The 27,179-nt window shown below is 49.6% G+C and overlaps 2 protein-coding genes across 14 annotated transcripts in view; one reads left to right on the forward strand and one right to left on the reverse strand.

The window, feature by feature from the left end:
• The window catches only part of Gdpd4 (glycerophosphodiester phosphodiesterase domain containing 4), a 108,892-nt gene extending 100,318 nt beyond the window's left edge, over positions 1 to 8,574 (forward strand). For 6 of the 7 annotated variants that reach the window (XM_006229796.5, XM_039101084.2, XM_039101082.2 and 3 more), the window contains 2 exons: positions 159 to 254; positions 7,478 to 8,574. In XM_006229796.5, coding sequence (XP_006229858.1) covers positions 159 to 254; positions 7,478 to 7,515 — 134 coding nt within the window. In that variant the 3' untranslated portion in view covers positions 7,516 to 8,574. The remainder of the gene's footprint in view (positions 1 to 158; positions 255 to 7,477) is intronic. The other variant, XR_005499322.2, reaches the window with a different exon arrangement.
• Positions 8,575 to 10,061: 1,487 nt separating this feature from the next.
• Myo7a (myosin VIIA) overlaps positions 10,062 to 27,179 on the reverse strand; it is a 70,288-nt gene continuing 53,170 nt past the window's right edge. For 5 of the 7 annotated variants that reach the window (XM_006229744.5, XM_006229742.5, XM_039102474.2 and 2 more), the window contains 17 exons: positions 25,524 to 25,641; positions 24,674 to 24,800; positions 23,930 to 24,213; positions 23,078 to 23,268; positions 22,442 to 22,566; positions 21,909 to 22,066; positions 20,934 to 21,087; positions 16,972 to 17,127; positions 16,420 to 16,525; positions 15,547 to 15,660; positions 14,741 to 14,828; positions 14,468 to 14,574; positions 13,475 to 13,660; positions 12,957 to 13,073; positions 12,116 to 12,199; positions 11,183 to 11,302; positions 10,062 to 10,715 (listed from right to left, as the gene is read on the reverse strand). In XM_006229744.5, the coding sequence (XP_006229806.1) occupies positions 10,626 to 10,715; positions 11,183 to 11,302; positions 12,116 to 12,199; positions 12,957 to 13,073; positions 13,475 to 13,660; positions 14,468 to 14,574; positions 14,741 to 14,828; positions 15,547 to 15,660; positions 16,420 to 16,525; positions 16,972 to 17,127; positions 20,934 to 21,087; positions 21,909 to 22,066; positions 22,442 to 22,566; positions 23,078 to 23,268; positions 23,930 to 24,213; positions 24,674 to 24,800; positions 25,524 to 25,641 (2,325 nt within the window). In that variant the 3' untranslated portion in view covers positions 10,062 to 10,625. The remainder of the gene's footprint in view (positions 10,716 to 11,182; positions 11,303 to 12,115; positions 12,200 to 12,956; positions 13,074 to 13,474; positions 13,661 to 14,467; positions 14,575 to 14,740; positions 14,829 to 15,546; positions 15,661 to 16,419; positions 16,526 to 16,971; positions 17,128 to 20,933; positions 21,088 to 21,908; positions 22,067 to 22,441; positions 22,567 to 23,077; positions 23,269 to 23,929; positions 24,214 to 24,673; positions 24,801 to 25,523; positions 25,642 to 27,179) is intronic. The other 2 variants (NM_153473.2, NM_001414743.1) reach the window with 1 other exon arrangement.

Raw genomic sequence — 27,179 nt, forward strand, 5'->3', positions numbered from 1 at the left:
ACCTAATCCCCAATGTGGTTGTATTTAGAAGTGAGCATTTGGGGAGAGAGATTGAGCGTGAACCCTCTGCCTTCAGGGGAAGGTTTGATGCTCTTATAAAAGAAGCTGAATGCAATGTCCTCATACTCTTTTGTCTTTCTGCCCCCGTGAATATACAGATCACCTAACGGACATAACAGAAAATATAGATATCTCTCACCGGAAGCCAGAGGTGGCACCTGATTCTGTCAATTTAACTGCTAAAAATAAGAAAGGTAAGCTTCTCCTTTTTATAAAATCCCTGACCCGTGATACTCTTTTATAGCCTTGGGAAGAGATAGCAACTGTTGTCGATTCATTCTCATTCATCTCAACATCTTTTCTAATTTCCTTGACTTTAATAAAACATTAAGAATACATTACATTTGAACTTACTTACTGTGGTGTGTGTGTGTGTGTGTGTGTGTGTGTGTGTGTGTGTGTTGGGAATGAGTGTGCATGCCCCACAGCATACATGTGGCAGCCAGGAGACAACCCATGGAGGCTGGTTCTCTTCTTCCATTGTATGTGTCCTGGGGGTTAAACTGAGCCTGTCAGAGTTGCCTGATGTAATAAGGTGGCCTATACAAGTTATTATTCACGATTCAGACAGCTAAATCATTCAGTTCTACAGAATCCTTTCCTCAGCCTTTTCAGGTGTTGTGCCTACTTTGGGGAACTTTAAGGTTATCACACTCCATGTCCCAGAGGAAGAGCACAGAATACACTAGGCTTCCTACCTACTCGAGTTCCTGTTGCCCAAGACCACCCTGAGACCTTGCCCCTCCAGATCCTAACAATTAAGCTGCAGCTCTGCAGCCTCAGCTCTGCAGCCCCAGGAGGCATTTGGACAGCTCTGAGAAGTCCCCAGCAAACAGCCACAGGGCACCTCTCACTGCCCTGAAGGCAATGAGATAACCCAGGCCTGACAGACTCTGTCCTCCAGAGTCCCCAAAAGATCACCAACCAGACCTTCCTGAATGGCACGTGCAACACTCCTTCCCCTTTGAGGAGCAGCTGAACATCCTGTTCTCAACTTAGCCTATCATTGCCTGGGCAGGCTAGCATGTGCAGAAGAGCCTTAAGGTTGGCTTGTGGAGCCTTAGATACTGATACCTGCCTAAGGGAGCTACGTCTAAGCTAGTGCTACGATCTAACATCTTCATCCCAGGCTGAGATGTCCCCCTGTGTTTGCTAATGTGAATTACAACCAAGGAAGGGGCATGGGCACTGAGCCAAAGTATCCACAATAGACTAATCAACAAAGTCCATTTCTGCAGATGCCACAGTTATAGGCCAGATTTGGTAGCACACAGCTATAAACCCCCTATTCAGGAGGTGGAGCCAGATGATTACAGCAAATTCTGGAATAGTCTGGTCTAAACAGCAAGTTCTATGTCTGCCAGGGCTATGCAATGAAAAGAACAGCTGTCTCAAAAAAGAAAAGCCACCATCTAGTGTTGAAAAAGGCAACTATTGACCCATCATATTTTTTCTTATAGGAATGTAAAAGAATAATAAAAACAAGCACTGTAATTCCTCAAGAGGAGCAGGGGTCTAGCAACAGACCCCAGTGGAAAAGAAAGTAAAGAGATTATCTAAAAGTATTCAGAAAGTGAACTGAAAGAAATTTAGATAGTAGGTGAGATAAGAAACTGCAAGAAGACAGTTCATAACATAAATGAAAGGGTCATTAGGGAGATAGATCACATGAAAAGGAACCAGTAAGAAATATTGGATCTAAAGAACTCAAGAAATAAAATTTAAGACATGGTAAAGAACTTCAATATAATTGATCAGATAGAAGAAAGGATTTCTGAGATTAAAGTTCTGAAATAGTTTTAAAATGGAGAACACTTCATGGATTTCCAAGACAGCATTTTATAGGCAAACATGTGTTATAGGTGTTTCAGAAAAGGAGACAAGGGAAGGAATAGAAAAGTCTTTTTCTTTGGACTAGAGAGATGACCCGACAGTTAAGAGTGCTTGCTACTCTTGCAAAGGACCTACGCAGCTCATGACCATCTGTTACTCCAGTTCAGGGGATCCAGTGTCTTCTTCTGGCCTCAGCCATCACCAGACATGCATATAGCATACACACATACATTCAGGCAGTCATATGCTAAAAATCAAACTTAAAACATTTTTAAAGATATAAATGAAAAATCTCTTCAGTAAAATGATTGCTGGAATTATGGGGAAACTGTCCACAAGGCCCAAGAAATTCAAAAGACACCTTAATAAATTTGACCAAAACCAACCTCTCTGATTTGTATTATAGTCAAACTGCCAAAGGAACAAGACAGACAAAAAAAAAACCCACCTCTAAAAGCAGTATTAGTGTGTTAGAAGGTTAACAACAGACTTCTCAACAGAAACGTTAGCGGTTGGGAGGAAATGGGTGTCTTCTGTTGCTGTGAAGATACACCATGACCACAGCAGCTCTCATACATTGGCTTGGGATCGACTCACAGTTTCAGAGGCTCAGTCCTTATTGTCATGGCAGAAGACATGACATTGTACTGACCGACATGGGCCTGGAGAAGGAGCTGAGAGCCCTACAGCCTGATTAGCAGACAGCAGGAAGTGAACTGAGACATACTTCCTCCAACAAGGCCATGCCTCACTATTGTGCACAATTTCTCTCAGTCACCACGATGGGATATGTTCAAAGACTCAAAGGAAAAGAGCTGTGCGTCAGAAGAGAAGGGGAAAACAGAATTCAAGACAACTAAAACCTGAAGGTGTTCATAAGGCTAGACCAACCTTACAAGGAATGTCAACAGAAATACAGCAGCAGAAGGATAATAACCATCACAATAAGTACAAGTCTCAGCCCGGCAGTGGTACTCAGGCTTTCAGTCCCAGCAGTCAATCGTCTAATGATAAACACAACAACCAGAAACGACAGAAAGGTGTCTTTAATTTTCAGTGATGACCTTGAACGCAAAAGGATTCAAGTCTCCATTCAAAGGATAAAGGCTGGCTAAACCAATTTTTTAAAAAACTGTCTTACTGTGTTTTGTGTTTGGATGTTTTGCTCGAGTGAATGTAGGTGTACCACATGCATGCCAGTTGCCTGTAGAATCCAGAAGAGGGCATCAGATCTCCTGGAAGTGGACTTACAGATGGTTGTGGACGAAATGGTGTGAACTACACTGTGTAGGTGCTGGGATTCAAACAAGGGTCTCTGGGAGACCTGCCGGTGCTCTTAACCATGGAGGAATCTCTCTAGCTCCTGGCAACATAGATTTTAAAAGCTAGACGTAGGGGTTGGGGATTTAGCTCAGTGGTAGAGCGCTTGCCTAGCAAACGCAAGGCCCTGGGTTCGGTCCCCAGCTCCGAAAAAAAGAAAAAAGAAAAAAAAAGAAAAAAAAGCTAGACGTAATGATACTCTGCCTGTGAGAAATGTCTCTATTGGTAAAGAGATTCATAGGCTGAGAGTAAAGGGATGGGAAAAGACAAAGGAAAACGGAAACCCAAGCGTGAACAATTACTTTACATAAAATAGACTAAAAACAAACTGAAAAGAAAGTCACTATTTAGAAAGAAATGGATTGATCCAACAAAAGGAAATGTAATCATAATATATATGTGTACCCAGCGCTGGGTAACACATGCAAATAACAGACGTTTGTATAAGAGGACAGACTTCAGGATAACAGCACCCCAAGTTGCAAAACATCATATCTAAGAGTTACTGAATACGCCTCCTCCTTATCCACACAGAACTTTTCCAGGATAGCTCACAGAAGTTAGGCCCAAACAAGTCTCAAGAAAACTTAAAAATTGAAGTCATAGCATATACTTTCCTTGACCTCAATGAGACCTGTAATTAACAAGAGGATTTTTAGGTACAAATACAAATCATGGGAACAAAACAACATGCTACTGAATCAATGATTTCCTGAAGAAACTGAAAGAGAAAGCTGTGAAAATCGAGACAAAAATGAAAACAAACCCATGAATGTAGCAGAAGCAGTCCTGAGGGAAATGTGAAGAAAGCAATAGACATTTAAAAAGAGAGAGAAAGTACAAATAAAAAGCTATCAGCTGAAGCTCAAGACATCAGAAAAACTATAACAAAGCAAACCTAAAGTCAGTAGAAGACAAGAAATTACAAAGATGAGAACAAAATTGAGACTAAAATATATAAACAGTCAGTAAGCTCAAATTGGCTTCTTGAAAAGATAAAAGACCCCAATTTTAAATTTAGCAATGGACATTGTTAAACATCATAACGTGGCACCACAGAATGAGAGGGATCACTGGAGCAGTAATGAACAATTATATGTAAGAAACTGGAAGCCTAGAAGAAACAGACTTCTAGACATAGGAAACGCTAAAATTGAACCATAAGGACATAGAAAACCTAAAACAACAGTGAGAAATGGGATTGAATTAACTCTCTGGTTGCTGTGACTCAAATACCTGACGAAACAAAAACCTTTAATGGAGGAAGGCTTTATTTCGGCTCTCGGTTCAAGGGATTCAGTCCATGTTGGCAGGGAAGGTGTGGTGGCTGGAGTTGGAGCAGCTGGTCAGACTGCATTCCCAGTTAGGAAGCAGATAGGAGGCACACTAGTGTTCAGCTAGCTGTCTCCTGGTTTGGCCATCTGGCCTCCAGCCCACAGCATGGTACCACACACACTTAGGGTAGGTCTTCCTGTCTCCATTAACCTAATTTAGAAAACCCTTGACAAACACACCCAGAGGTGATCTTCCAAAGCCAAAGCTGAGAGTAGAGATTAGCCATTCCACGTCCAAACAAAGAAAAGCCAATGTCCAAATGTCTTTACTTCTGAATTTCACCAAACTTCCAAAGAACTAATAAAACTTCTTCAAAGACTATTCCAGTAAATTGAAAGGGAGGGGAGCCGTTCCAAACTCATTCTATGAGGACAGCATTGCTCTGCATCCAAAGCCAGACAGGGCTATGACAACAACAAAAATGCTGCACACCAATATTCCTGAGTACCATAATTTCAACTTGGTGTAACCAACTGCCCTGTGACTGCACTGGAGGCCTCCTTCACAGAAGGAAGCAAACATTGGAACGATGAACTTGATCAAAAGCCTTTGGGCTCAAAGGAAGAACATACTACTATTATTTCCCTAAATATCCCATTTATATCCCTAGACTAGTGGTCCCTTTGCCTGGGCCACAGGAGTTCCATTTTGCAAAGGGGACCAGTTAATGTGGAGACACAAAACTGGTCAAAGTGCTGAGAATAATTGACTGTTGATGATTACCCCTGAATGAGACATTTATTTCCACCCCTCGAGACTCAGAAACATCAGTGAAGAAGGGTGGGAGGAATGTAAGATCCAGGGGATGGGGAGGGGCCCTGTGAGAAGCTGTCTCCTGGGCCCCAGTAGCTATTACCTTGTACAAGACCTACACAAGATCCGGGCAGTCAGTAACATTCCAGCACGCACAGAGGAGGGACTTAGCTGGCTCTCCTCAGAGCTGAGGCGGTAGAGACAATTGAAGGCTGCTGGGGACGCAGGGGTGATCTCAGAAAGGGCACCCATGCTCTGTAGAATGGCCTCACACCCTTGCACACGCAGACAAGACCAACTGCATTCAATGGGTTTTGTTTTGTTTTTTTTTTTTTTAAATAGAAGAGGACATTAAGAGAGGAAACAGGTATTGGAGAGAGTCTGGCAGGAATCATAGATGGAATTTGGGTTGAATACAATTAAGATACTTTATATACATGAATTAAGTTGTCAAATAATAAATAAAATATATGTAAAAAATAGAATTACACCTGAGGTACTAGTTATGGTAGTTACTATCATCTTCTCATTACATGCTACATACATGTATTGAAATGACACTGTACACCCTACATATACTATTTTAATAATGGAAAAACTGAACTTGTTTGTTACAAATATTAGGGAATTTTCCAGATGTCTTTGGGGGAATTCTTAGTGGAGCCTGGGATTGGAGCCCAGTTTTTTGGTTTTTTGGGTTATTTTGTTTGTTTTTTATTTGCTAAGTCTACATTCTATTCCTGAGCTAGACCCACAACTCCAACTTCTCCAGAAATACTGCTATTATTTTCCACTTTAAATTCCTATTTCCAGAGAATGTAGTTGGAATAGTCATTAGTCCGTTGTATTTACTGTGACTGTTTTAATGCCTATAACATAGCCTATCTCTATAGAATTTCCCATGTATATATGAAAATAATGCATCCTGTAATTGGATAGAGTATACTATGATGCTAAATTAAGTCAATAGTAAAACCTTTATTATTCTGGGTAATAGTATTATTCTCACATCAATTTGGTATAATATTAGTAGAAACCATGACTTTTCTTTAGGGTTGGTATGACCTACATTTTAAAAGTATTTACCTATATTTATGTTTTTAATATCTAAAATGAATGTTTTGCTGGAAACAAACAGTTGGATAACCTTCCCTCTTTGAGTTATTACATTTCTTTACTTGGGTCCCACAATTCCTCACTATATTGCTAACTCTCAAATAACTGTAATAAGATTTTTTCTTTATACTTTACCCACTTTTAAAAAAAGATTTATTCATTTATTATATATAAGTACACTATAGCTGTCTTCAGACACACCAGAAGAGGGCATCGGATCTCTTTACAGATGGTTGTGAGCCACCATGTGATCGCTGGGAATTGGACTCAGGACCTTAGGAAGAGCAGTCAGTGCTCTTAACCGCTGAGCCATCTCTCCAGCCCCCTTTACCCACTTTTAAAGTTGATTTTCTACATGAAGGTGGATCTGAATTCCCTAGCTCCCCCACCTACCAGTTTTCCACCAACAATGTTGGAGGATGTATTAGCCCTCTAGTATGTGACTCTTTTTTCTGGGTATTGGGAACATGATAGCAAGCAAGTCAAAGTTCCTCCATGAGAGGTGGGGGAAAGTGTTCACTCTTTAAAAAGATTGATTTATTTTTGTGAGTACACTGGAGCTGTCTCCAGACACACCAGAAGAGGGCATCAGATCTCAGTACAGATTGTTGTGAGCCACCATGTGGTCACTGGGAATTGAACTCAGGACCTGCAGCCAGTGCTCTTAGCCACTGAGCCATCTCTCCAGCCCCAACGTGTTTTTTGAGGGGTAAGTTGAAGTAGAAGCTCATCCGGAAGCCTAGGCTGGCCCCCAGCTTGTAATTCTGCTGTAGCCTCCTAAGTGCTGGGAATTTAGGAGCATGACATCACAGCTGATCACTTGAAGCCAATGTCAGTCACTGCTTACAGAGCACACTTGATCACACAACCACTTTTGTGTGTCTGAATGAACTGGAGGGTTATCTGTAAGGTTTGTTCAAACTTGTGCAGGGATTGAATGATTAGAATTGCCGGAATCAGTTCTAGCACACAATGGCTGACTATGAGCCCACTGTATAATAAACAAAAGTCTGGAGAGGGGCAGTTGAGAAATCTGTGTTTATCTTTTCTCTTCCCACAGAATTTCAGGGAAAAAAGCCTACGACACAAAAATCATAGGAAAACTCTGGCCAGATTCCAGCCTTTCGAGATATTCAAACTCTCTCCGTTTCACAGCAGTCCTGAAAGAGGAGGCTCTCTCTCAAACCACCAGATTTCTTCCAGTGAGAGCATTGTTTCATTAGGACTTGCCAAGAAGAATAGCCAACCTGTATCTCCCCAAGGGAGATATTAGTGCCACCACCAGTAACCCCTAAGAGAATACTATACCTCGAGGCTCCCCCAAAGATGACAATGCTCTGTCAGAGCTTCCAAAAGGAACCTCGAACCACCAAAGTGTCCTAAGGGGGGTGTGAGATCGCTAATGCTCCCCTCAACAGTACTGTGTCTCCTAAGGGGTTTTATCGAACCACCAGTGTGCCTATAGAGAACATCAAACCTCCAAGTTCCCATTTAAGGGATCACTAGGTACACACCTCACTGAACACCACCATGACCCCTGTATAACTAAATCCCTTCCCAGAAATCTGTTTACACAGCATGTTCCTCCTCAATTATGCCTTCCTTCTCCCACTAGAGAAAATTTAACCTCATTTGCCCTCTTCTCCTCCTCTCTGAACCTAAGTATGGTGATGGTGGGGTGTGGTCAAGGCTCCCGTAGAGGCCTTCAAGGCTTTCAGGAGCAGCACTGTGGCCCAGCTCCTCTATGGGATGCACTTGAGAAGACAGGCCAGGGGAAATGGTGGTGCACAGTCGTGGACCTGGAACTGGCTGCTCTCTGGGTTTGCAGGGCTGTCTCATTGTATGCTTCTGTTGTTCTTCCTGCTGGAGGAGTGTCTAGTCACGTCAGCTTATAATAAAGGCAGCCTCTCAGGAAGCCAGTGTGCGGTTTGCCCCTCTGTGGTCACCTAGGCTGATGAAGACTGTGGGATGGCACAGTAGTGACATTTTCCTAAGTCAGGGATAGAGAGGTGGCCTAGGCTTGAGCCAGGACAAAGCTCTCATCCCACCCTCGTTTTCTGATCTGTGTGCAGGTGGTTGCTTGCTCCCCAGTGCCCAAGATTCACAATCCATGATCCCATTTCACTCAATAAATAGCCTTTGGTCTTACCAGGAAAATCGAGCTCAGAGCAATCATTTGTCGTTCCCCCACCCCCCACCCCTCGTTTTGGATCCCAGAGTTAGCAGGAGAGAGTTGAGTTATATGATGTTTCTCTCATCCATTGCACCGGGAGCCACCAGCGTGAGTCAAACAGACCTCCGAGTGGGGAGTGAGGACTAATAATAGGAAGCGCAGAAGACACAGAGATAGATTCCAGAATATTCCAGTGAATACTACAGCTCTGAGTTTATTTCTCACTAGCAATTTTATGTCCCACAGTGCCATGGGAAGCAAAGCCACAAGCCAGCAGAAACAGTGGCTGCCATACATAGGTTATTTGTTCCCACAGAGGCTTCCCTGTTCCTTCCACCAAGGTTAACAGAACGTCCAGCCCCTCACCTTGACCCTCGGAGTATCTCCTCTTATTGTCCGTGTGTCAGCAGGCCAGGAAATCTGTCTGCCCGCAAAACATCCTGCCAGCCTGCCTAGCAGGCAAAAATGGCTCCTGACAATCCATTCACACACACACACACACACACACACACACACACACACACACACACACACACACCACCCCCGGCCTCACCCTTCCCCTCAGCATGAAGACATGGAGCAAACTACAGCATGGGCCAGTTATTCTGGTCAACTGTGAAGCTATGTAAATGTTATAGGACAGGGCATTTCCCTCCTTCTCAACAGCTGAGGCATCCATTCCATAGAATGCGGCGGCCTGGTTTGGGTGCTCTGCTGTGTACACCAGCTGCCCTCTCCTACCCATGCAGTGCAGTGGTCAGGAACAGCACCCCCGGTGTGGTTAGGCATACACATGTGGGAGGCCTGAGTGCTTAATGTGAAGTCTCAGGGAGATACTGACGGAAACATCACCAGCTCAAAGGGATTCTCAACTGTCACACCAATAGCTACTCACTCCAGCCACTGTCCTGTCTGAAATCCCTGCCCCAGATCTACCCAGTCATTCCCAGACGTCACCGTCTCATTCTGGTCACAAAGCACCATCACTGGATGTTAGTATTTCACCAAGGAAGTATTACTACTCTTAGATATATCTTGAAAAGTCAAGGAGAAGCTTCTGGCAAGATGTGAGGTCCATTCTGCCTCCACTGGCTCTAGTTAAGAGCCAGAAAGTGATCCATCCTCTATTGCTCTACCCCCTACACACACACACACACACACACACACACACACACACACACACACAGAGAGAGAGAGAGAGAGAGAGAGAGAGAGAGAGAGAGAGAGAGAGAGAGAGAGATGCACATGCTTGGGTCTTCCTCTCTGGCCAGTGGTAATAATTTCCCCCAAGCCCTCTCTGTCTCAAATAGTCTTTTAAGACTCAAGGACACCTTGGCTTAAGTAAGCCAAACCCCACATGTAAAGTAGCCTGGTCAGGCAGGTAGAAGAAGTAGCTTCACAGGTCCCTCCCTAAAGCTCAGTACCCTGACCCCTCATTGTCTCCCCCACAAAGACCACCATGAGACCAGAGGATAAGACACATGGTTTATGCTCTCAGTTGGTCAGGGAAGTTTTAGCAGACACCCAGCACATAACTGTCCCATACAGAAGTGACCCAGTTAGAATCAGGAGACTTTGTCCAGACTCAGGAGGTAGTCTAGGGGGCTCCCTGGAGCAGATGATATTGAAGGGGTCCTCCAAGGAGTCCTCAGTGGTAGTGCATAAGGGAGAGACCAGTACTGAGGACCCTGAACCCAGTCAGGGTTTCAGAGTATCAGTTCAGTGCACAAATAGCTTGGTTGTTCCAAGTATGGAGAGAGCTAAACTGTCCTTCACTCCCCTGTTCCATCCATGTACAGAAACTCAAAAGACATTGCTTGACGGAGCTGTTCTGAATCAGGGGAGGTGAGCAAGGAGCACAGGCTCTTACACCAGGAAGGCCACAACGAAGTAGGGTGACAGCAAGCCCAGATTCCATAGGTGGATGCAGAAAAGTCTGGACTCCATGACAGGCAGGTCAGATGCCCAATGGATATGGTCGGTCCAGCCTCCCTGCCTGGATGGCCAAGGCCTGAGCCAGTATCTCCTCTACTGTTCACCTCCCGCTCCTGGAGTTCCTCTGTTTGCTCATGGCAGTGAGCATCTGGCTGATGTAGGAAGTCAGAAGATCATCCATTTTGTATCCCTGAAACCAAGGGTAGGAAAGTGAGCAGAGCCCAGAGTGGAACGGGCAAACCCCTCACACACAGACATGGCACCCAGGACATACTGCAGTGAGCACGTTACAGAAGCAAAGCAAGGCTGTCCCCATCTACACATTTGAGTGGCTGGGCTCATCTTGCCATCTTGAGCTCCAGACTTGTGGTCTCTCTAAGCCTGGATGCCTCGCTGCAGGAGTGACTGCAAAACCTACCAGGTGAGCTGCGCCTTGGAAGTCTGGGCTCATGGTCTCATTGCTAACAGTTCTTCTGTTACACTTGAGCTGAAGGCCCACCTCCACTGGCTCAACGGCCAGACAGGAAAACAGCAGCTGAATGATGATTCTCTTCCTCCACCCTAGCTGCCATTTTCCCCAGACCTAAATAAACTAGGCTTCTAAGACTCCATCAGGAGAGGCAGGCAGCCATGCCACGCACTAGGAGGCGCTCTCACCAGTGATGTCTCACAGAGCAGTTTGCTCCCACGGACCAAGTTCCCAATGGTGATGTGGAAGTAGGTGTTGCCACTACTCCAGTTGGAGATCTTGGTGAAGGGGTGAGTAGTCAAGATGTCCTAGGAGAGCAAGTAGACACACAGGTACACAGCATGACCCCATGGCTTCAGTAACCCCAGCTCCAGTCTGCAGATACCCCTCAAAGAAAGTCTGGGCCCTCACACGAGGAAAGGAACTCGAGGGAGAGGCCAGCTCTGTGTGGAGTTGCCAGGGAGCAGGTCCCTTCCCCTCCATGCCTTGCCTTGTCCAAGGAAGCCTTGGAGGTTGTCGTATACTTGGGACCAAATATAGAAATGAGTGCCTGAGAGCACTAACGACTGTGGGTCTCAATGGGTGAGTTTAAAGAGAAAAATGGGACAGAGAAGAGCCTTGGAAGGACACAATTATACTTGGATTGTGTAGAGTAGAAGTCCAAAAAAGTCTAAGAATGACAAAGAAAGGCAGAGAGCCCATGTGACCATGATCTCATGCAGCAAGAAGACAATCATTAGTGACTTCTACCAATCATTCAGGAGCACAGCTTCTGGCCTCATAGTGGGACTGGCCTTTCGGTAAGCATAGGTATCCTGCATGTGCTCCACCACTTACCATCCTGACCAGATAGTCAAAGACCATTTTGGAAGGAGGTGTTGGTCTGTGGTATCCAGTGACATTGAAATGCTGGGCGCTAAAAGGACTTTTATGGAACTTAGCAGCAAGAATTTGGTGGTCAGTTGAAGGTTGCGATTTTGAAAGGGCAAATGAGTCAATGTGGCAAGCACAGGCAGCCTTTCAAGATGGGGATCCAGGGGCTCTGAAGTGGGGACAGTAGATAACAGGGCTATGTCTGGGACCTTGGTTGGTCCTCACCTGCTCACTCCTGCTCTGCTCACCTTGGTTCTGGGATCGATGAGGCTGATCCCATACTTGTTGATGGCAATTAAGAGAATCTCTGGGAAGTTTGGTTCTGTCGTTTGCTAGCAAAGAAAGTCGAGGCATCATCAGACAGGAGTGCAGAGCAAGACGGGAGTTTGCAGGGAGGCACGAAGCCAGCTGAGCCTGGACAAAACCAACCTGGCTTGGCTGCTTACATGGAGCCAGCCCTGCCAAGGCCTCCTGCTTCCCCCTCTGCCCACAGCCTCATGGGTCCCAAGAATCGGTTACATCTTCTCCCTCTTGCTTCCCTGGGAGTTTTTACTACATCCTTTCTCTCAATCTGAAAGTTTCCCAATGGTCAGAACAGCCATGTGATACTCTTGCCCCAGTCCCAAACCTCCCAGTCTCACTGTCCCCTGAGGAGAAGACCCTGACCCTCACTGGCTTGACACCCTGTCTCTCACCACAATCAGCTGCATTAACCTTTTTCATTTCTTGCCCAGACCTGAGCTCTCAGGCCTGTAGGCTTTGTCTATATAGGGTACAAAGGACTTCCTGGAAAACCCAGCATCACCTGCTCCAGGAAGTCAGCCTAGATAACCTCCTGGCTCTGCTACCTCACGGGGCCCACTATTACAGTACAAACCACTCTCCATTACTCCAGTCTGTTTACATGGCTGTCTCTCTTTGGAGCCCAAGTTCTGGTCATCCTTAGTGGACCAGGGTTAGGGATGCTCCCCTCCTCCTTGTACCAGCAGGTGTTCAAGGCAGTGGCTGTCACCTCCATTCCAGTTTCTGTGCTGCCTCGCTCCCGACCTTTTACCCCTACCTGCCCTCAGAAGATCCCTGAAGACATACCTTCACCTCAAAGAAGGCTGATCCAAAGGTGGGCCACTTGAAGATGAGCTTGAGGAAGGCCAGCTTGGCCTCCTCCTTGGACTTCCCTGCATGCTTGTTGAAGTAGGCGACAATAGACTGTGGGGGAGGGGAATCAGGGAGGGCCAATCACAGCTCTGCTTCTGCCTGTCTACATCATCAGAGCCAGGCATGGAACAGACAGTGTTGCCAACTTATGCCATGGTCCCCACATATCCCAGCCAATTGGTTTTGGATCTACCCTAACCCATGCATACCAGAGGGTAGCAAGCAAATTCAGGTCACCATGACAACCAGGATGGGGTAAATTAACACCATAGGGCCAGTAAATCCTTTGTACAGGGACTAGAGAATGAAGCCTACAGAGATGGAATAGAGGCTCCCTCGTCACACGGGAGGGCCATTCCGCGTAGCTGCTGGCCGGCACTTGTGTCTCAATCCCTGGGATGTGCAGTGTACCGTTCTGAGAGGCCCCATTCCCGCTGCGCCTCCATGTTTACCCGTTTCCAGTCATCAGGTGAGACCTGCCGGATTAGGTCCTGGGGCACCAGCTCCCTCAGCAACTTGGGGATGCTAGGGAAGTAGGATTTGTCCTCCTCAAACTTGACCCTGTAGATGAGCGCGCCCAGCTGTAGCACCTCCTCCCGGGTGCACTTGTGGTAGCCTCGGAGATACTTGGGCAGTTCCTGTCAGAAACAGAGGAGGTGTCATCCCCCACCTGTGAGCCAGCACTTCCCCTGCCTCAGCTGACCCTGCTTCCTTGCAGAGAGGCATAGGACAGGAAAGGTGCTGCACCATCCCAGCTCGTGGCAGTTTGAAGGCAGAGCCATGTTGGAATATCACCCACCACCTTTCCTGTAGCCAGTGAGGTGAGCTGACCCTTTTCCAAGATGGAGAAATCCAGAACCAGTTCCACATCCCTCCTCTCCTGGGCCCGTCCTTCCTAGCCACTTCCTGTTTATCTTCTTAAGGGTTTCAGTCACAGTACCAGCCCTCTCCTCACTCCCTTGTATTTCCAGACTGAGAGTCAGGACATCTGCAGGGGAGTGACCACCCTAGCACTGTCCACGGGCTCCTGGAGCCTCAGGACCATGTTATTCACCACTAGGACAGAGAAACTGAGGCAGGCCAGGACACACTGCTAATCAGAGACTTGAGTCAATGACTCTCTACCCTTCCACTTACCCAGCATCCATTCACTTTGAAGCTTCCTTTCAACCCATTCATCTATCTATCCATCCACACCCAGCTACCCATCCAGAGGACCCAGGGCATGAAGCAGCCTGAGCTAGCAGTCGAGCCTTTATGGCTGGAAGATGGCAAGACAGGTTTGAGCCGGTACAAGTGTCTGGAGACTACATGTTGGAAACAGGAAGGTGTTTGAAGCAGCAGCTACAAGCCCTTGTCTGTCAAAGCTCTCCCTAGCCTCACAGTGAATCCACAAGGCTGATGGCCCAGGAAGCAGAGGGGAGCAGAGGGCTCAGTGAGCGCACCTGGTAATAGTGGAATATGGAGTCGGCCATGGGGTCCTTGCCAGGCACGGTGGTGGTCCACAGCTTCTTCATGAAGAACACCTGGTAGGTCAGTGAGGGCACGATTCCTGTGGCACAGAGCAGCTAGTCACACGGAGTCTCAGCAAAGAACGTCCCCTGACCCTGCCAGCTCGGTTCCCGCCCCCTTGGCTAACTATTAGGCTTCACAGTCTGGCCTTGAACCAACATGTTCCTGTCCCCGTTCCCCTAGCATCCCAGAGCCCCGTCTCTTACCATCCTTGATGGGCCGTGCCTTCTTTATCCAGTCTGTCAGGTGTCGAACAAAGTCAAAGAAGAAGTCATTCTCAGGGACGCTGATGACCTAGGGATGAAGCAAGCCATTGCAGCTTTGGGCCATTTGCTTTGATTCTGATTTTCCCACTGACATTCCTGTCACTATTGTCTCAGGAACATCGGTCTCCTGCCTGCAATGGCCTCATCCCACCCAGTCCCTGGCACACGGAAAACTGCACAGGTCTAATATAGCATAGCCAAGAACAAGGCCAGTCTGCCTCGCTGACTTCTGACATCTCGTCCGGATCCTCCCACAGGCTCTGACACAGATCCTCCAGATCCAGGACCTCGGAGACTTTGTCTTTGGGCCTTCATGTTTGACACAGTTGAGGTAGAGAGTACATGAAGCTCTTGGTGATCAGTTTCTCAGGATGCTCTAGGAAGCTGTCCTTTTGTGGAGACATTATGGCTGCCTAGTGAGACCTTTAGGGATGGTACACCTGGATCCCTGCTGTGTGACTATGGATGAGTTACTTAACCTCTCTGATGAAGCAGTAATAAGCAGTCTGCCCTCTGAAGGTTACCTCAAGGGTGGATTTTCTGAGCCATGTGACTGCAGAGCACAGGGTACCTGAGCAGGCGACTCTCCGAAGAGCTTTGCTGCCCTGTGCCGTGCTCCAGGGGACAGGGGACAGCTGTGCCATGTGAGGGGGGCAGACAGATGCTCCATGCAGGCGCCTCTCTCCTCTTAATCCACTACACATTCCTGGGGCCCCAGCAAGTCTCCAAAAGATGTGCGGACCCACCTTATCTGCGATTTTGACAAAAAGGCTGAATCCCTCAGAAGACTTGAGGAGCAGCCGGCTGGCGATGTTCTGGCAGAAGTCCTTGGCCTTGGTGCTGGACTCTACCTCAAAAGCCTAGGGGTGGCACATGCTCAACTTCTGCAGGACCTCTCCCCAGCCCCCCACTTCCCATATCTGCTGTCCCTCCTACCCAACGGCAGGGACCAAGTTCCTCCCTTCCTGGACCCCTGACCTATTAGGTCATCCCAGTGGGTCCAGATCCGCATATAGCATGGGAAGAAAGCAAGTCCCACCTGGCTCACAAGGCCCAGATCTCACTGTCCTGACCCTCTAAGCTGGACTAGGCCTGGTGCTGGTCCCTAGGCCCAAGTCCGAATAGTGAGAGCAGAGGCCGGGACTCACAGCAGTATGTGCGTGTTGGGGGAAGGGCGAAAAAGAAAACCAACCAAGAGGATGGCCTGGGAAAAGCAGCCCCCGACTGTGGCAATGTGGGGGTAGGGTAGAGTTTGAGGGAGAGAGGACAGGAGAGATGGGACAGAATACAGATGGGAAGGGTCCTGGGAGATGTGAGTTTGTCACAGAATCCTACTGTGGCATCTGAGTCTCCAGGATCAGGCAAGTATTAACGCTACTGTCAGGATACAAGGTAAGATGTCAACTCATGACAGAAAGCCTGACTGGGGAGCCGGGAGTGGGGGAGGGGAGGGAGCTAAGGTCCAAGATGGAGGGGACCTAACGCCCCCTCCCCAGGAGTGTCTGTAATCTTTTGAACAAGTCTCATTCTACCCAAGGGCAAGATGTCGGGGTAGTAGGTGCTGTTAGAGACACCCTGTGCAGGGTGAGGGAGCTTGACCCTGTCTGAAGGGGGCTCACCTCATCCGTGTCGTCAGGGAAGTAGACCTTGTGGAAAATCTGGGTAGTCTTGTGCTGGATGGCCTCTACCTCCACCAGGTGTGGAGGGTACTTCCGGGACCCGTTTCTGAAAACACGGAGGGAGAGAGGAAAGGAAGCATGTTACTAGGTCCGTACAGCTGTACAGCCCGGGAGCAGAGGGAACAGGAGACTGGCCCCACCCTGACTCCCATCTTCATGCCCAGCATTCCCAGCCAGTAAGTGGGATGGTGACTGGACCAAGGGGAGGGAGCAAGAGCAAAGGGTGTGAGTGAGCTTTGCAGAGTCTGCAGTGGGGCCCAGGGGCCACCTTCTCAGTCCTCCAGAAGGCAAAAGCCACTCGAGGAACAGCCAAGCTCCAACTGTAGCCAGCATGGGCAGCATGGGCTGCAGCTCCTGCCTCTGTCAAGCTGGGGAACTCAGGGGTGGGCTTCGCACTGTGCGCCAAGGGTCTGTCCTACAGCTGGGCGTGGTCAGGCTGCCCCGCCCCTCAGTGCTGGTGGGGGCGGGGTTGGGGAGGTGTGGCTCCAGTACCTCAGGGCTTTCTGGAGCCTTTGTAGGCAGTCAATGGCAAGAGGACAGTGTTTGCGGGACTGCAGGAAACGCTGAACATGAGGCAGGAGGATGTTGCTGGGTGGGAAGAGGCCTGTGCACAGCCACAGCAGCTCCCAACCCTTCTCTTCGCTGTACCTGTGGGAAAAGGACCAGAGTAACAGGAACCCGTGCACCCTGGAGCTACACCTTCTGTCCAAGGACCCGAACACAGATGCTTCCATAGCAACCGGAACCAAACAGTGCTCCTCAATGTGGTCACATGCCCATACCAGGTCATACAGTAGCCAGGCCACGGGGACGCTCCCCCGCTAGAATGAAAGTCCAGTTACTCAGCACTCTGTCTGGGTCAACTGAGATTTCATCCCCAAAGCCACACATCCTGAGGGATGACAAGGATGTAAGTGTGTAACTTGCACACCCGCTGAGCTCCTGAACCCGTCTATATTGTTAGAGTAGACCCCCTACACCCTCCTGCACCCCTTGGTTCACAGGCTTGATGGAGCAGGATGGATTGAATGGCACTACACAAGGCGGTGTTAACGTAGGTTTTGAAGAACAAAGCAAATTCTGACACAGAGTTGAAAGGTGATCCTGCCCAGGGGAAGACCAGGCACTAAGAAGAGGTCTGGTGTGTTTGCTTCCAGGGTGAATCTTGCAAAGATGGGAAGATGTGTCTGCCATTCTGATACAGATGGATATGCTGGGTTCTAGTCCCAGAACTAGGTGGTCATTACCTCGGGGCAGACTGGACTTGGAACAAGGTCTCTGCTGCCTCCAAAGGGAGAGCAAGGCCAGCCTCTCATCAGAAAGAACAAATCAAATCATGCCAGGCCAAGTTGCAACCCGTCTCCATGCACCCCATCACCGCTGCAGAGGATTCTACACTTTATTACACAGCCTCCGCCATCTAGAGACTGAGCCCGAGTGACACATGGGGTCTCACACAGACCACTGGTCCCCAAAAGGAAGAGCATACACTACAAAACTCATCCCCACACAAAATGTACAGCCTGGATGTGAGCTGAGCACAGGCGTCTCCTATGGTGAGACCATGACTGTCCTTTTAACCACCCTAAGAAGGGCTTTCCCTCTCTCCCAAGGTGAGCTTGATGGGAACTCTGCCACCATTCTCTTAAAGTTCGTTTCTGTTAATCTCCCCATGGCTCGTTTCATCTAGCTAAGTTCTCCTGTCCATCTGCATCACCACCCTCTTCAGATACGGCCCTGCACAGCATTTCAGTGGTCTGTACAGGAGTGGGGGGAGGGGACTCTTGCCTTGCCTCTCTTAGCTACTTAACCTGGTGCCGGTGGTGGCTGCCTGAGTAGCCCAGAGACAGTTAACAGTCCATGGCTGGGCTCCAAGGCACAGACTTTTTTTTTAACCCCTTGGAGAAAAGCCTTACTTCCCACCTGTGGGTGATAGACCAAGACCATTTGTTCATGGAACATGAAAGGTAACTGAAAAAGGAAGGCCGCCTTGCATACTCCATAAGGGTGAGAGTCCGCTTTGCTTTCCCCTCTGGGGACCTCCTCCCCCTCTATGTACTGCATACACGTATGTATGGCAGTAGCAGCTGGACCAAGGAAATGTCACACACCACCCTTCTTCCCACAGTCCAGCATCTGCTGTTCTCCAGAGCGGGATGGGACAAAGTGTGTGACTGATCGTGCTTGCATTTATGGGTTCCCCTGCTGTCCAATATTCCTGATCTGAAAGCTTGCAGAGAGCTGGAGTTTCACTCCTGAACAAGTCCCCCTCTTGCCCAGGACTGATTCATGGCCAGGATCAGTTTGTGACTTTCCCTGGGGGCTGCTCCAGCCTATGGGTTTGACTTTGGAGCAAGACTGAGTTCTATCTCCAGGGGTTGGAAGGATGCCCTGGTTCTGTCACAGGATCCTGCACTGTGGGATAAATACCACTGTGCCTTACTAGACTCTGACCCTAGGTTCACCTTCCTTGAATCCAGCCCTATCCCTGATCCTTCCTTGGAACACATCCAAACCCTTCCTCCTGGTAAACCTGCCCTTCCATTTCCTTTCTCTTCCCTCCCTGAGGAGTTTGCTCCAAACTCCTTTTACCCACAAGTGGTCACTTGGTCACTTGGGAATTGCATGTGAGGGACTCAGCTCCTCTCCCTCCGAGAACATCCTTTTTCCTTTACAAGGTGGCTAACATGACCTCTGCGTCATCTTGGTAACTGTCACTTCCCTGCATCAGATCTGTCCCAAATCCCATATAAACTGGAGCCATTTACTTAAAACCCATCTACCTCCATTAAGGCAATGAGCACAATGGTCTGTCTGGAGAATCTCCAACACTGGGAACACTGGGCCTACAGGATATCCCTCCTCACTGGGCCAGCCTGAAGCAGTAGAATGTTAAACTCAAGCTCACCATAGGGGAGAGCTCTACCTGGCCCAGCTTCCCCTTCCCCTCTGTGTGAGATGGTGTGGAACCTTATCCTGACAGCCCCGTGTTAAAGATCCTCCCCACAATCTCGGCTACAGACTCATAACCAACAAGCGCCCACCGAGTCTCCACTCCTGGGCACTCACTAACAGCCACACGAGTTACAATAGCCCGTAAGGACACTTAGTGACTTAGTAAAGGAAAATCCCAATATCCTTAAAAGCCTAATGTGCAAAAAGGTCTACAGACTCTCATTGATAAACAAGTTCTTTGCAACACTCCCACCTTGGTACTCAAAATATCAAGTGGATCCTAGAGAGTGGCCCTAGTCTTCTAGGAATGGGCTATAAATGAGGCCATGGTCCTGATCCACCCCACAGTTCCCAATCCTTACATGCTCTGGGGACAGAGCCTCCAGCCCCTCCTGGGTAGCAGAGTTAGGCCTTAAGGATATATTAATTTGCATTCCCATCTGCCAGACTCTCCTTCCGATTTGCTCTCAAATGGCAGGACCCCTTCACTCAAGTTATTCAATAGCTTACCTGGACTGCCTTGCCTCCGAGGCTCTGGGATAGTCCCAACTTTTTGGACAAGCTTTAGCCAATAGACCTGCCATCCTTTAAACTCGTCCCTTGGGAGCAGCTACCTGGACTACCCGGACGATTTATTAAACTGTAGCCCACACAAACCCACTGCAGATCAAAACACTGTCCTGACTTCAAAAGCAAGCCTCCTGTGACTTCTTCAAAGACCAAATCTCCCTACAAAAGAGCCCCTTCCTGCCTTACCTGCATCAAGGCACACTAAGCCTCACTGTGAAGCCTTGAGGAGACCAGAGAAGGGGCTGATTGATTGGACCCAAGATGACATGAGCCCTGGACCTCCAAAAGCAGGCACTTACCTCTGCCCCAGGATTAGCTCTCCCTGATCTTAGTAAACCCTTTTAACCACAGGGTATGCATGTAGGCAAAAGGGACTCTCGCCAGGAGTTTTAACTCAAGCACTGGGACCTTCCCAGCTTACTCAGTTGTTTATCTTCCAAGTCATTAGACCTGCTGGCATGAGGCTAGCCCCTTTGCTGTAAGACACATCAGTTGTGACTCTCTCGGTTAGAAGGTCTCTGTATCCACCCTGGGACAGCCTGTGATGACTTTTCACTGGGGCACAATCCCTTCTTGGAATTCTCCTCCCCTCTTCTTGCAGTATATACCAGTAACTCCTACCTTATGCTCTTGGTATAAGATGTCTTCCCTACCTGTGTCACAGGCCCTCCACACCATCTCACATGGAGGGACAGTGAAGTGAAGGAGGGATATCCTGTAGGCCCAATGCTCTCAGCATGGGAGCCTTTCCTGACAGATCACTGGGCCGACAGCCACCTCAGTCCGAGTCAGTACGGGTGTTAGGAGTGGGTGCAGGAAGAGCTGGGCTGTGGACTTGGAGGACTGCTCTAAGAGTTACCCCTTCTGGGGCTCTTTACAGGTTGACCCTGGGCCAGTTGCCTCAAGAGGTCCTCATAGTGTCTGCTCACCTGATATGATTGTCAGTCAGCTGCTTCAGGATCTGCACGTAGGCCTCATCTTTGAGGGGCTCGGCCTTCACTGCCCACTCGAAGATCTGGTCAGTGAGCTCATTGACAGAGCGTGTCCTCTTGGATGGGTAGTCACCCATGTACTTGAGCACAGGTGAGAGGCAGTCAAGAAAGGTCTGTGGCTGAAGGAGATACACTAGCCTAGGAAGTAGGGGGCCAGACTCTCGTGGCCCTGTAGATGAGGCCAGCTCAGCACTTCCCTTCCCTTCCCCATCATGGCCACCCTTCCTCAAGCCCTGACAGTCAGAAACAATGTCCAATCCCCAATCTGACTTTGCCTCCTCCTGCCCAGCAGTTCCCCCTGTTCCTGGGACACAGACTACTCTCTCTAATAATCTTGTGTGTGTGTGTGTGTGTGTGTGTGTGTGTGTGTGTGTGTGTGTGTGTGTGTGTGTAATTGATCCCAGAGCCTTGGCCTGATAGGCAAACACCTATTCCAGTTATATCTCCAGCAGTCATGGCTTTTTAACAGACTCTGGGAGCCTTTCTTTGGTATACATCTGCCCTTCAGTTACTCTAAGTTATTTTGAACCCTTGAAATAGCCCTGCTTATTTGCCTCAGGACCTTGGTGTATGCCACCCCACTCCCCAGGGCAGCTCTCCCTAAAGACTGGTTCAGGCCACTTCCTGGTCTGACACCATCACCCCTGATTCTGGCCAGCATGGCATCCTTATGAGGCCAGGGGCTGGCTCTAGTCACAGCTTTGTCTCTGTGCCCGGCCCAGTGCAGGATAAGATACTTATATTTCAACAGGATGACAAGATCAAAGGAGGCAGAGGACAAGGCTGTCCCTTGCAAACTGTGAGGTACCACCTGCCCAGTCAGGGTCTTCTATCTGTTGCCAGAACCCAGTCCACCATGCTTGGCCCCGAGTCCCTCCCTGATGCCCTCCCAGCCCCCGTGGCAGTGGATATCTATGAAGGACATGCAGGCTTCCTGGGAGAGTTCCTCGCTGCCCACGATCTTCTTGAGCAGGGCCTGCTTGAGGGGCTCTCGTGTGTGACTCCACAGTCGGTCCTTCCCTCGGGCCTTGGACACCATGACACGGCTCAGCGTGTGCTTGGGTGGGGACCTGTCAGGCACAGAGATGGTCAGTACCTGCCCCATCACAGGACGTGAGCCCCTCCCCGTCCTGCTCTTCCTGCCGTGCTTTGCAATGCACACACATGCCACTTTCTCCGGGAACCTCCGCCCTGCTCCCAGGCACCCTCAGGAAGAGCTGAGCACCCCAAATCACAGCATCTATCTTCCTGCCCAGCCCCTCCCCCCAGGGTGGAGGATCTGCTGTGGGGGGGCACATGTGCCACCCAGAGGAAGAAAGGATAGATGAGACCACACAGGAGGCTCATCCCGGACAACAGAAACTGCTTTGCTTCCCCTGAGCTGGCCCCGCTCACAGGTGGGGACATCACAAAATGCACCATCCTGGTCCCCAACCTGACATCACCTGAAGTAGTCATAGGAGAACTCCTCCAGCGTGTAGGGCTTGGTGCGCACCTCTGGCTCTGCTGTGCGCAGCTGCAGAAGCCGGACAACATCCTGCCTCTGGTCTGGGGTCATAGTGACCAGGGCCTGGGAGGCAAGAGATAGGGAGGTAGGGTCAGCTTTTCAGCTGGGACCCCTGGGATCTGGTGCAGCTGGAGCCTTCCAGACTGGGGCAGGGAGACTTGGTCTCCATGAGGGTGGACCCCAAGCTCTTCCTTCCCTCGTCCACAGTTCCTGTGCCTCAAGCATGCTGTGCTGAGAGTGGCCCAGTCACGTGAGCCTCGCACAGGAGCTGCCTGGAGAGCTGTACTGAATCCTTGGGCTGTGATCCATGAAAAAAGAGATGTTCATCTAGCTGTGGCCCCATTTCCCTTCAGACATTATTACAATGATCCTCCTTCCCTACCCCTAAGCCCCTCCTCAACCGATGTAAGTTTAGAAGATACCTGTACATTGTCTGTGGTCCCCCCAAGCCCCATATACCATCTACACGGAAGATACGAATCATTAGTGTGTTACAACCCTTCACTCTAATCATCACATGTGAGAAGAGAAGCAAGGGAGGGTCCAGGGGAGACTCCCAGTGCTGGCCACATACCACAATTTCCCTGGGTGGCAAGGTGACAGTGGGCATGACGTAGACACAGTCGGTGGGGAAGTCTCCACGCTGCTTGGTTCTCTCGTTGATGCCATTGGCCCAGCCTGAATTCATGACCTGCTCGCCGGTATCATGGTCGAGAATGATGAGGTCTCCCTTGGCAAAGCTGAGGAAGCCCGACTCCTCACCAGCTTTGAAGCAGGGGCGAGCAGGTGTGCATGGGGACAGAAAGCAAGCGTGGGTTAGAGCAGCTTCCTTTGGGCGGATGACCTATGAGTCATGGCTCTTCACTGAGGTCTATGCTGTCCTTCACTCTGTGTATTCTTTATGCAAACCCCACACCCAGATTTAGCCATCGAAGCAGCGCCCCCCCCTTCCTTCTCCTTGCTACTTTTAGTCAAGCCAATGCAATTACAGTTTGGACACACCAGCTTCTCTGTGTGGCTCTCCTCTGCCCTCTGCCTCGGACTCCTGCTCATTTATACTTCCTCCCTTAACCAGACTGTGAGGAGAATCTGACCTCCAAATTCCCACAGCCTCTGGGTTCCCATGGGCATGTGTATCACCATTTCCCACGTGCCTCCCCTCCGAGTCTGAGCTCCATAGTGCTCTGGAGGGGTGCCATTGTGTTATTAAGTATGGAGGACCCCATATAACTCAGAGCTGGTGATAGGAGGTAAGGTTGTCCTAGAAAGTAAGAGACAAAGTGTTCTGTGGACTGCAGGTAAAGGCAGTTCTGCCTGGCATCCAGTGTCTAGCAAATATAGTAAGGCACCAGCCACCTGCCGTGAGGGCCAGGACAGTTGTACAGTCTGTCTACCACCCAGGGCACCCACATCAGCAGTCACTCACCAGGGTTGGGATTGTCCTGCAGTGCCACCACATACTTAGACCTCTTCCGGAGCCCCTCCAGAAAGGTGACCACCAGGTCACGGATGTCCTCAGCATTGCTAGATGTGAAGGTGTACTCATCCCCTTTGATGGTGGCCAGTGTAAAGCTGGGGGCCATCAGTTTTGCTCCCCTACAGGACCAACACGGAGAACAGGGTCCAGCCGGGGTCAGCCCTGCCCGGCCCGAGTGACAAGAAGCACAGCCCAAGTCAGAGCAGCCCAATGAGAGCAAGACGCGGCACTCCCTGAAGGGGACCAAGGCCAATTGTCAGAGTGTCCCAGACACCCAGACAGTGCCTGGTCGGAACAAGGCCTGGTCCACTGGGGTGATAAACTCAGTCACATCACCCTCTAAGGCAGCTGTAACCATGGTTACAGCCAGCTCTGGTCCAGAAGCGGCCCGCCCTGACTGCATATTGTCCATCTATGTCCTTATTCATCAGGTTCAGCCTGATGCCTCTTCACCAGGAAGCCTTCCCTACCCTCACCATCTCTGAGACACACTCCCACAAGCCCCAGACAGATGCTCTTTGCTGCACTGCCCTATGGCGTGTGACTATTCCAGAACCCTACCACCCTCTGGGTGCTTTTCAGCTGACAAAGAACTCCCCACTGATAACATTGATTAACCCCGAGTTATACGGGGTCCCCAAGAGCTGAGCCCTCTCCTCCCATCACTGTCTGCGCCCTGGTGGCCATCCCCACCTACTGCTGGACACAGCCATGATCTCCGGAAAGGACAGCTCCAGAAGCACCTGCTCCTGCTCGTCCACGAAGTAGACGCCCGTCCAGTTCACAGCCACGATGACGTCACTCTTAGGGAGGGGAGGGCCTGGGACAGTGACAGAGGCTCTGAGAGGGGGGCCTCCCTGATCTTGGGGCTAGCTCCTCCCTAGTCCTCATAACTACGAGGAGGTGGCTTCTGCAGGAGGGTGCTTATTTCTGGTTTATAAATAGGGACGGTGAGCCTCAGCACGGCTCCCTTACAGAGTGAAACCCAAAAAGTGGTGAGAAGAGAATGCCAGCTTGAGAAACAGCCTCAGTCCCCATCCTGCCTCTGCTCCCTGCCATGCACCAAGGTGAGATGTAGAGAGAGGTCAGACATCTGAACCCCAGGGCTGTCTGTGGCTCTGAGGTCTGGCAATTCTGAGAAGCCCAGAATGAGCTCAGGGTTGACACAGAGCAGATACCCAGCAATGTCCACAAGGCCATCGGAGCTGATGGGTTGTGTGGGCCGGGACCAGCCAGTCACTTCCCCTTAGCTACAGCCATTCACCTTCGGCCTCTTGGGAATAGCCCAACAGAACAGCCCATCTATAACCTGGCTACCCTCTTCTGTCCCTAGCGAGAGCTTTAATGATCAGCTGTCCAAACCAGCAGACCATTGTCACTGACTGCATGGGTCCGAGAGCTTTAATGATCAGCTGTCCAAACCAGCAGACCATTGTCACTGACTGCATGGGTCTCCCACAACCCCTTAGCAGCAGAACCTGAGAAGACCAGGTACCTGCAGAAAGATGATCGCCCTCCCTCCATAAGGCTGGGGCCAAGATACCTGAGAATTTGTAGGCTTCATAAAACCTGGAAAAGAGCAAGGGCCACTTGAAACGGGCATAATTGACCACATCCTGTTTGACCTTCTGGGCATCAGTTCTCCTCTGGGCATAAATTCCCTGCAGAGGACAGAGTGGGATAAAGATCAAAGGCCAGGGGGTAGGCTCTAGAAATGCTATCCTTTCTACCAGGTGAGGGCCCAGGGGCTTCTGCTCCCATCAGCCAACAGACACCCCGGCTATGCTGCTTTCTCTAATCCAGCCTGCACCATAGCTCTTGCAAGTCTCTTTCTGTGCAGGTCCTAGGCAGAAAAGGAAAACACATGGATGTACATGTGTGTGGGGAGGCATGGGAGCAGAGAGAGGTTGTGGCATAGTGTGTTTCTACAAAGCTGGATAGGCAGGTATATGCGTGAGCCGTGCCCTCGAGTCAGAGGATGGGCCTGGAGGTCAGGCCTGGCAAGAGCTGCTGCAACACTCCTGCCAGGGAGAAGTGTGCTGTTTCCTGGTGAGAACTCCATGGTCCTGGGGTAGGATGGAGGGGGTCAGAATGAGTATGTGGCCATGACAGTATCAGCCCCATATAAAAGTGTTCATGCCAACCAACCACATATAGGGCATTGCCACTCAAAGAGGGCCAACATGTCCACAGGCCAGGGACAGTAAGCATTAGCTGAGAGTTTGATGTGACCAATTTAATCTCCATGTGTTCAGTATATGATATACATATGTATGTGTATGGAGAGAAAGCCACAAAGCAGAAGGTGGAGAGCCACCCCCGAGTCCAAACACAGCAGTGAGGCGGGGGTGGGGGGGCAACTGGAAACTTCTCTGCATGTTTAAAATGGCTTCAGGGTTTGTTATTGCTTTTTAATTTCCCTCTAAATCCTTGCGTTCAAGTCTTCACATGCCAGGGTACACATTTGCAGATAAGATTTATAAGAAGTGATTGGGCCCTATCCCAGCAGGCCGTGTCCTCATGAGGAGAGACAGGTGAGTGTAACAACAGAGTAAGGTAATAAGGAGCAGACAAGACAGGAACCTCAGGAGAAGCCAGACCAGAAGACCCCGATCTCAGCTCCACACCCTAGAACTAACATGGAAATGCCTGCAGTTCCCAGGTCCAGGGTGGTTTCTTCCCACCCTCCTGAAAAGGACCAACATTCACCTCCGTCCAGTGCAGGGAAACCCAGGGCTCTGACATACACAGGGAAAGACAGAACGGAGCTGTGGATGCCAGAAGAGCATGTCTGTACCACTATGCCCCCAAGGCCTGACTCCAAAATACAATGAATACCACCACACCACCCAAAGCAGCCACGTGCACATGCCTCGCTGGAAATAAACGCAGGGGCAGCTGGGGAGGCCAAGAACTGGGAGGTGAGGCTGTTGGTAGGCAAAGCAGATAGGTTTCAGAAACTTGCCAGATGTCAATGGGAAGCAAAGAGAGATGGCCAAGAAGAGGTTTTCTTGGATGGAGGGATGCAGGAAGGAAATACTCTAATGGAGAGAGGGGCTATGCCTGGAGGAAACCCTTGAAGATGGCGTCCAGATCCTGGCGGGTCTGCAGAGAGCTAACCAGAGAAGGTGAAAGGTGTGTGGAAGGTAACACAGGACCCTGTGAGCGGAAGAGGCCTATCTGTACGGCATGAGACACT

Source organism: Rattus norvegicus, chromosome 1 (assembly GCF_036323735.1).
Source record: "Rattus norvegicus strain BN/NHsdMcwi chromosome 1, GRCr8, whole genome shotgun sequence".
NCBI classification, from domain to species: Eukaryota; Metazoa; Chordata; class Mammalia; order Rodentia; family Muridae; genus Rattus; species Rattus norvegicus.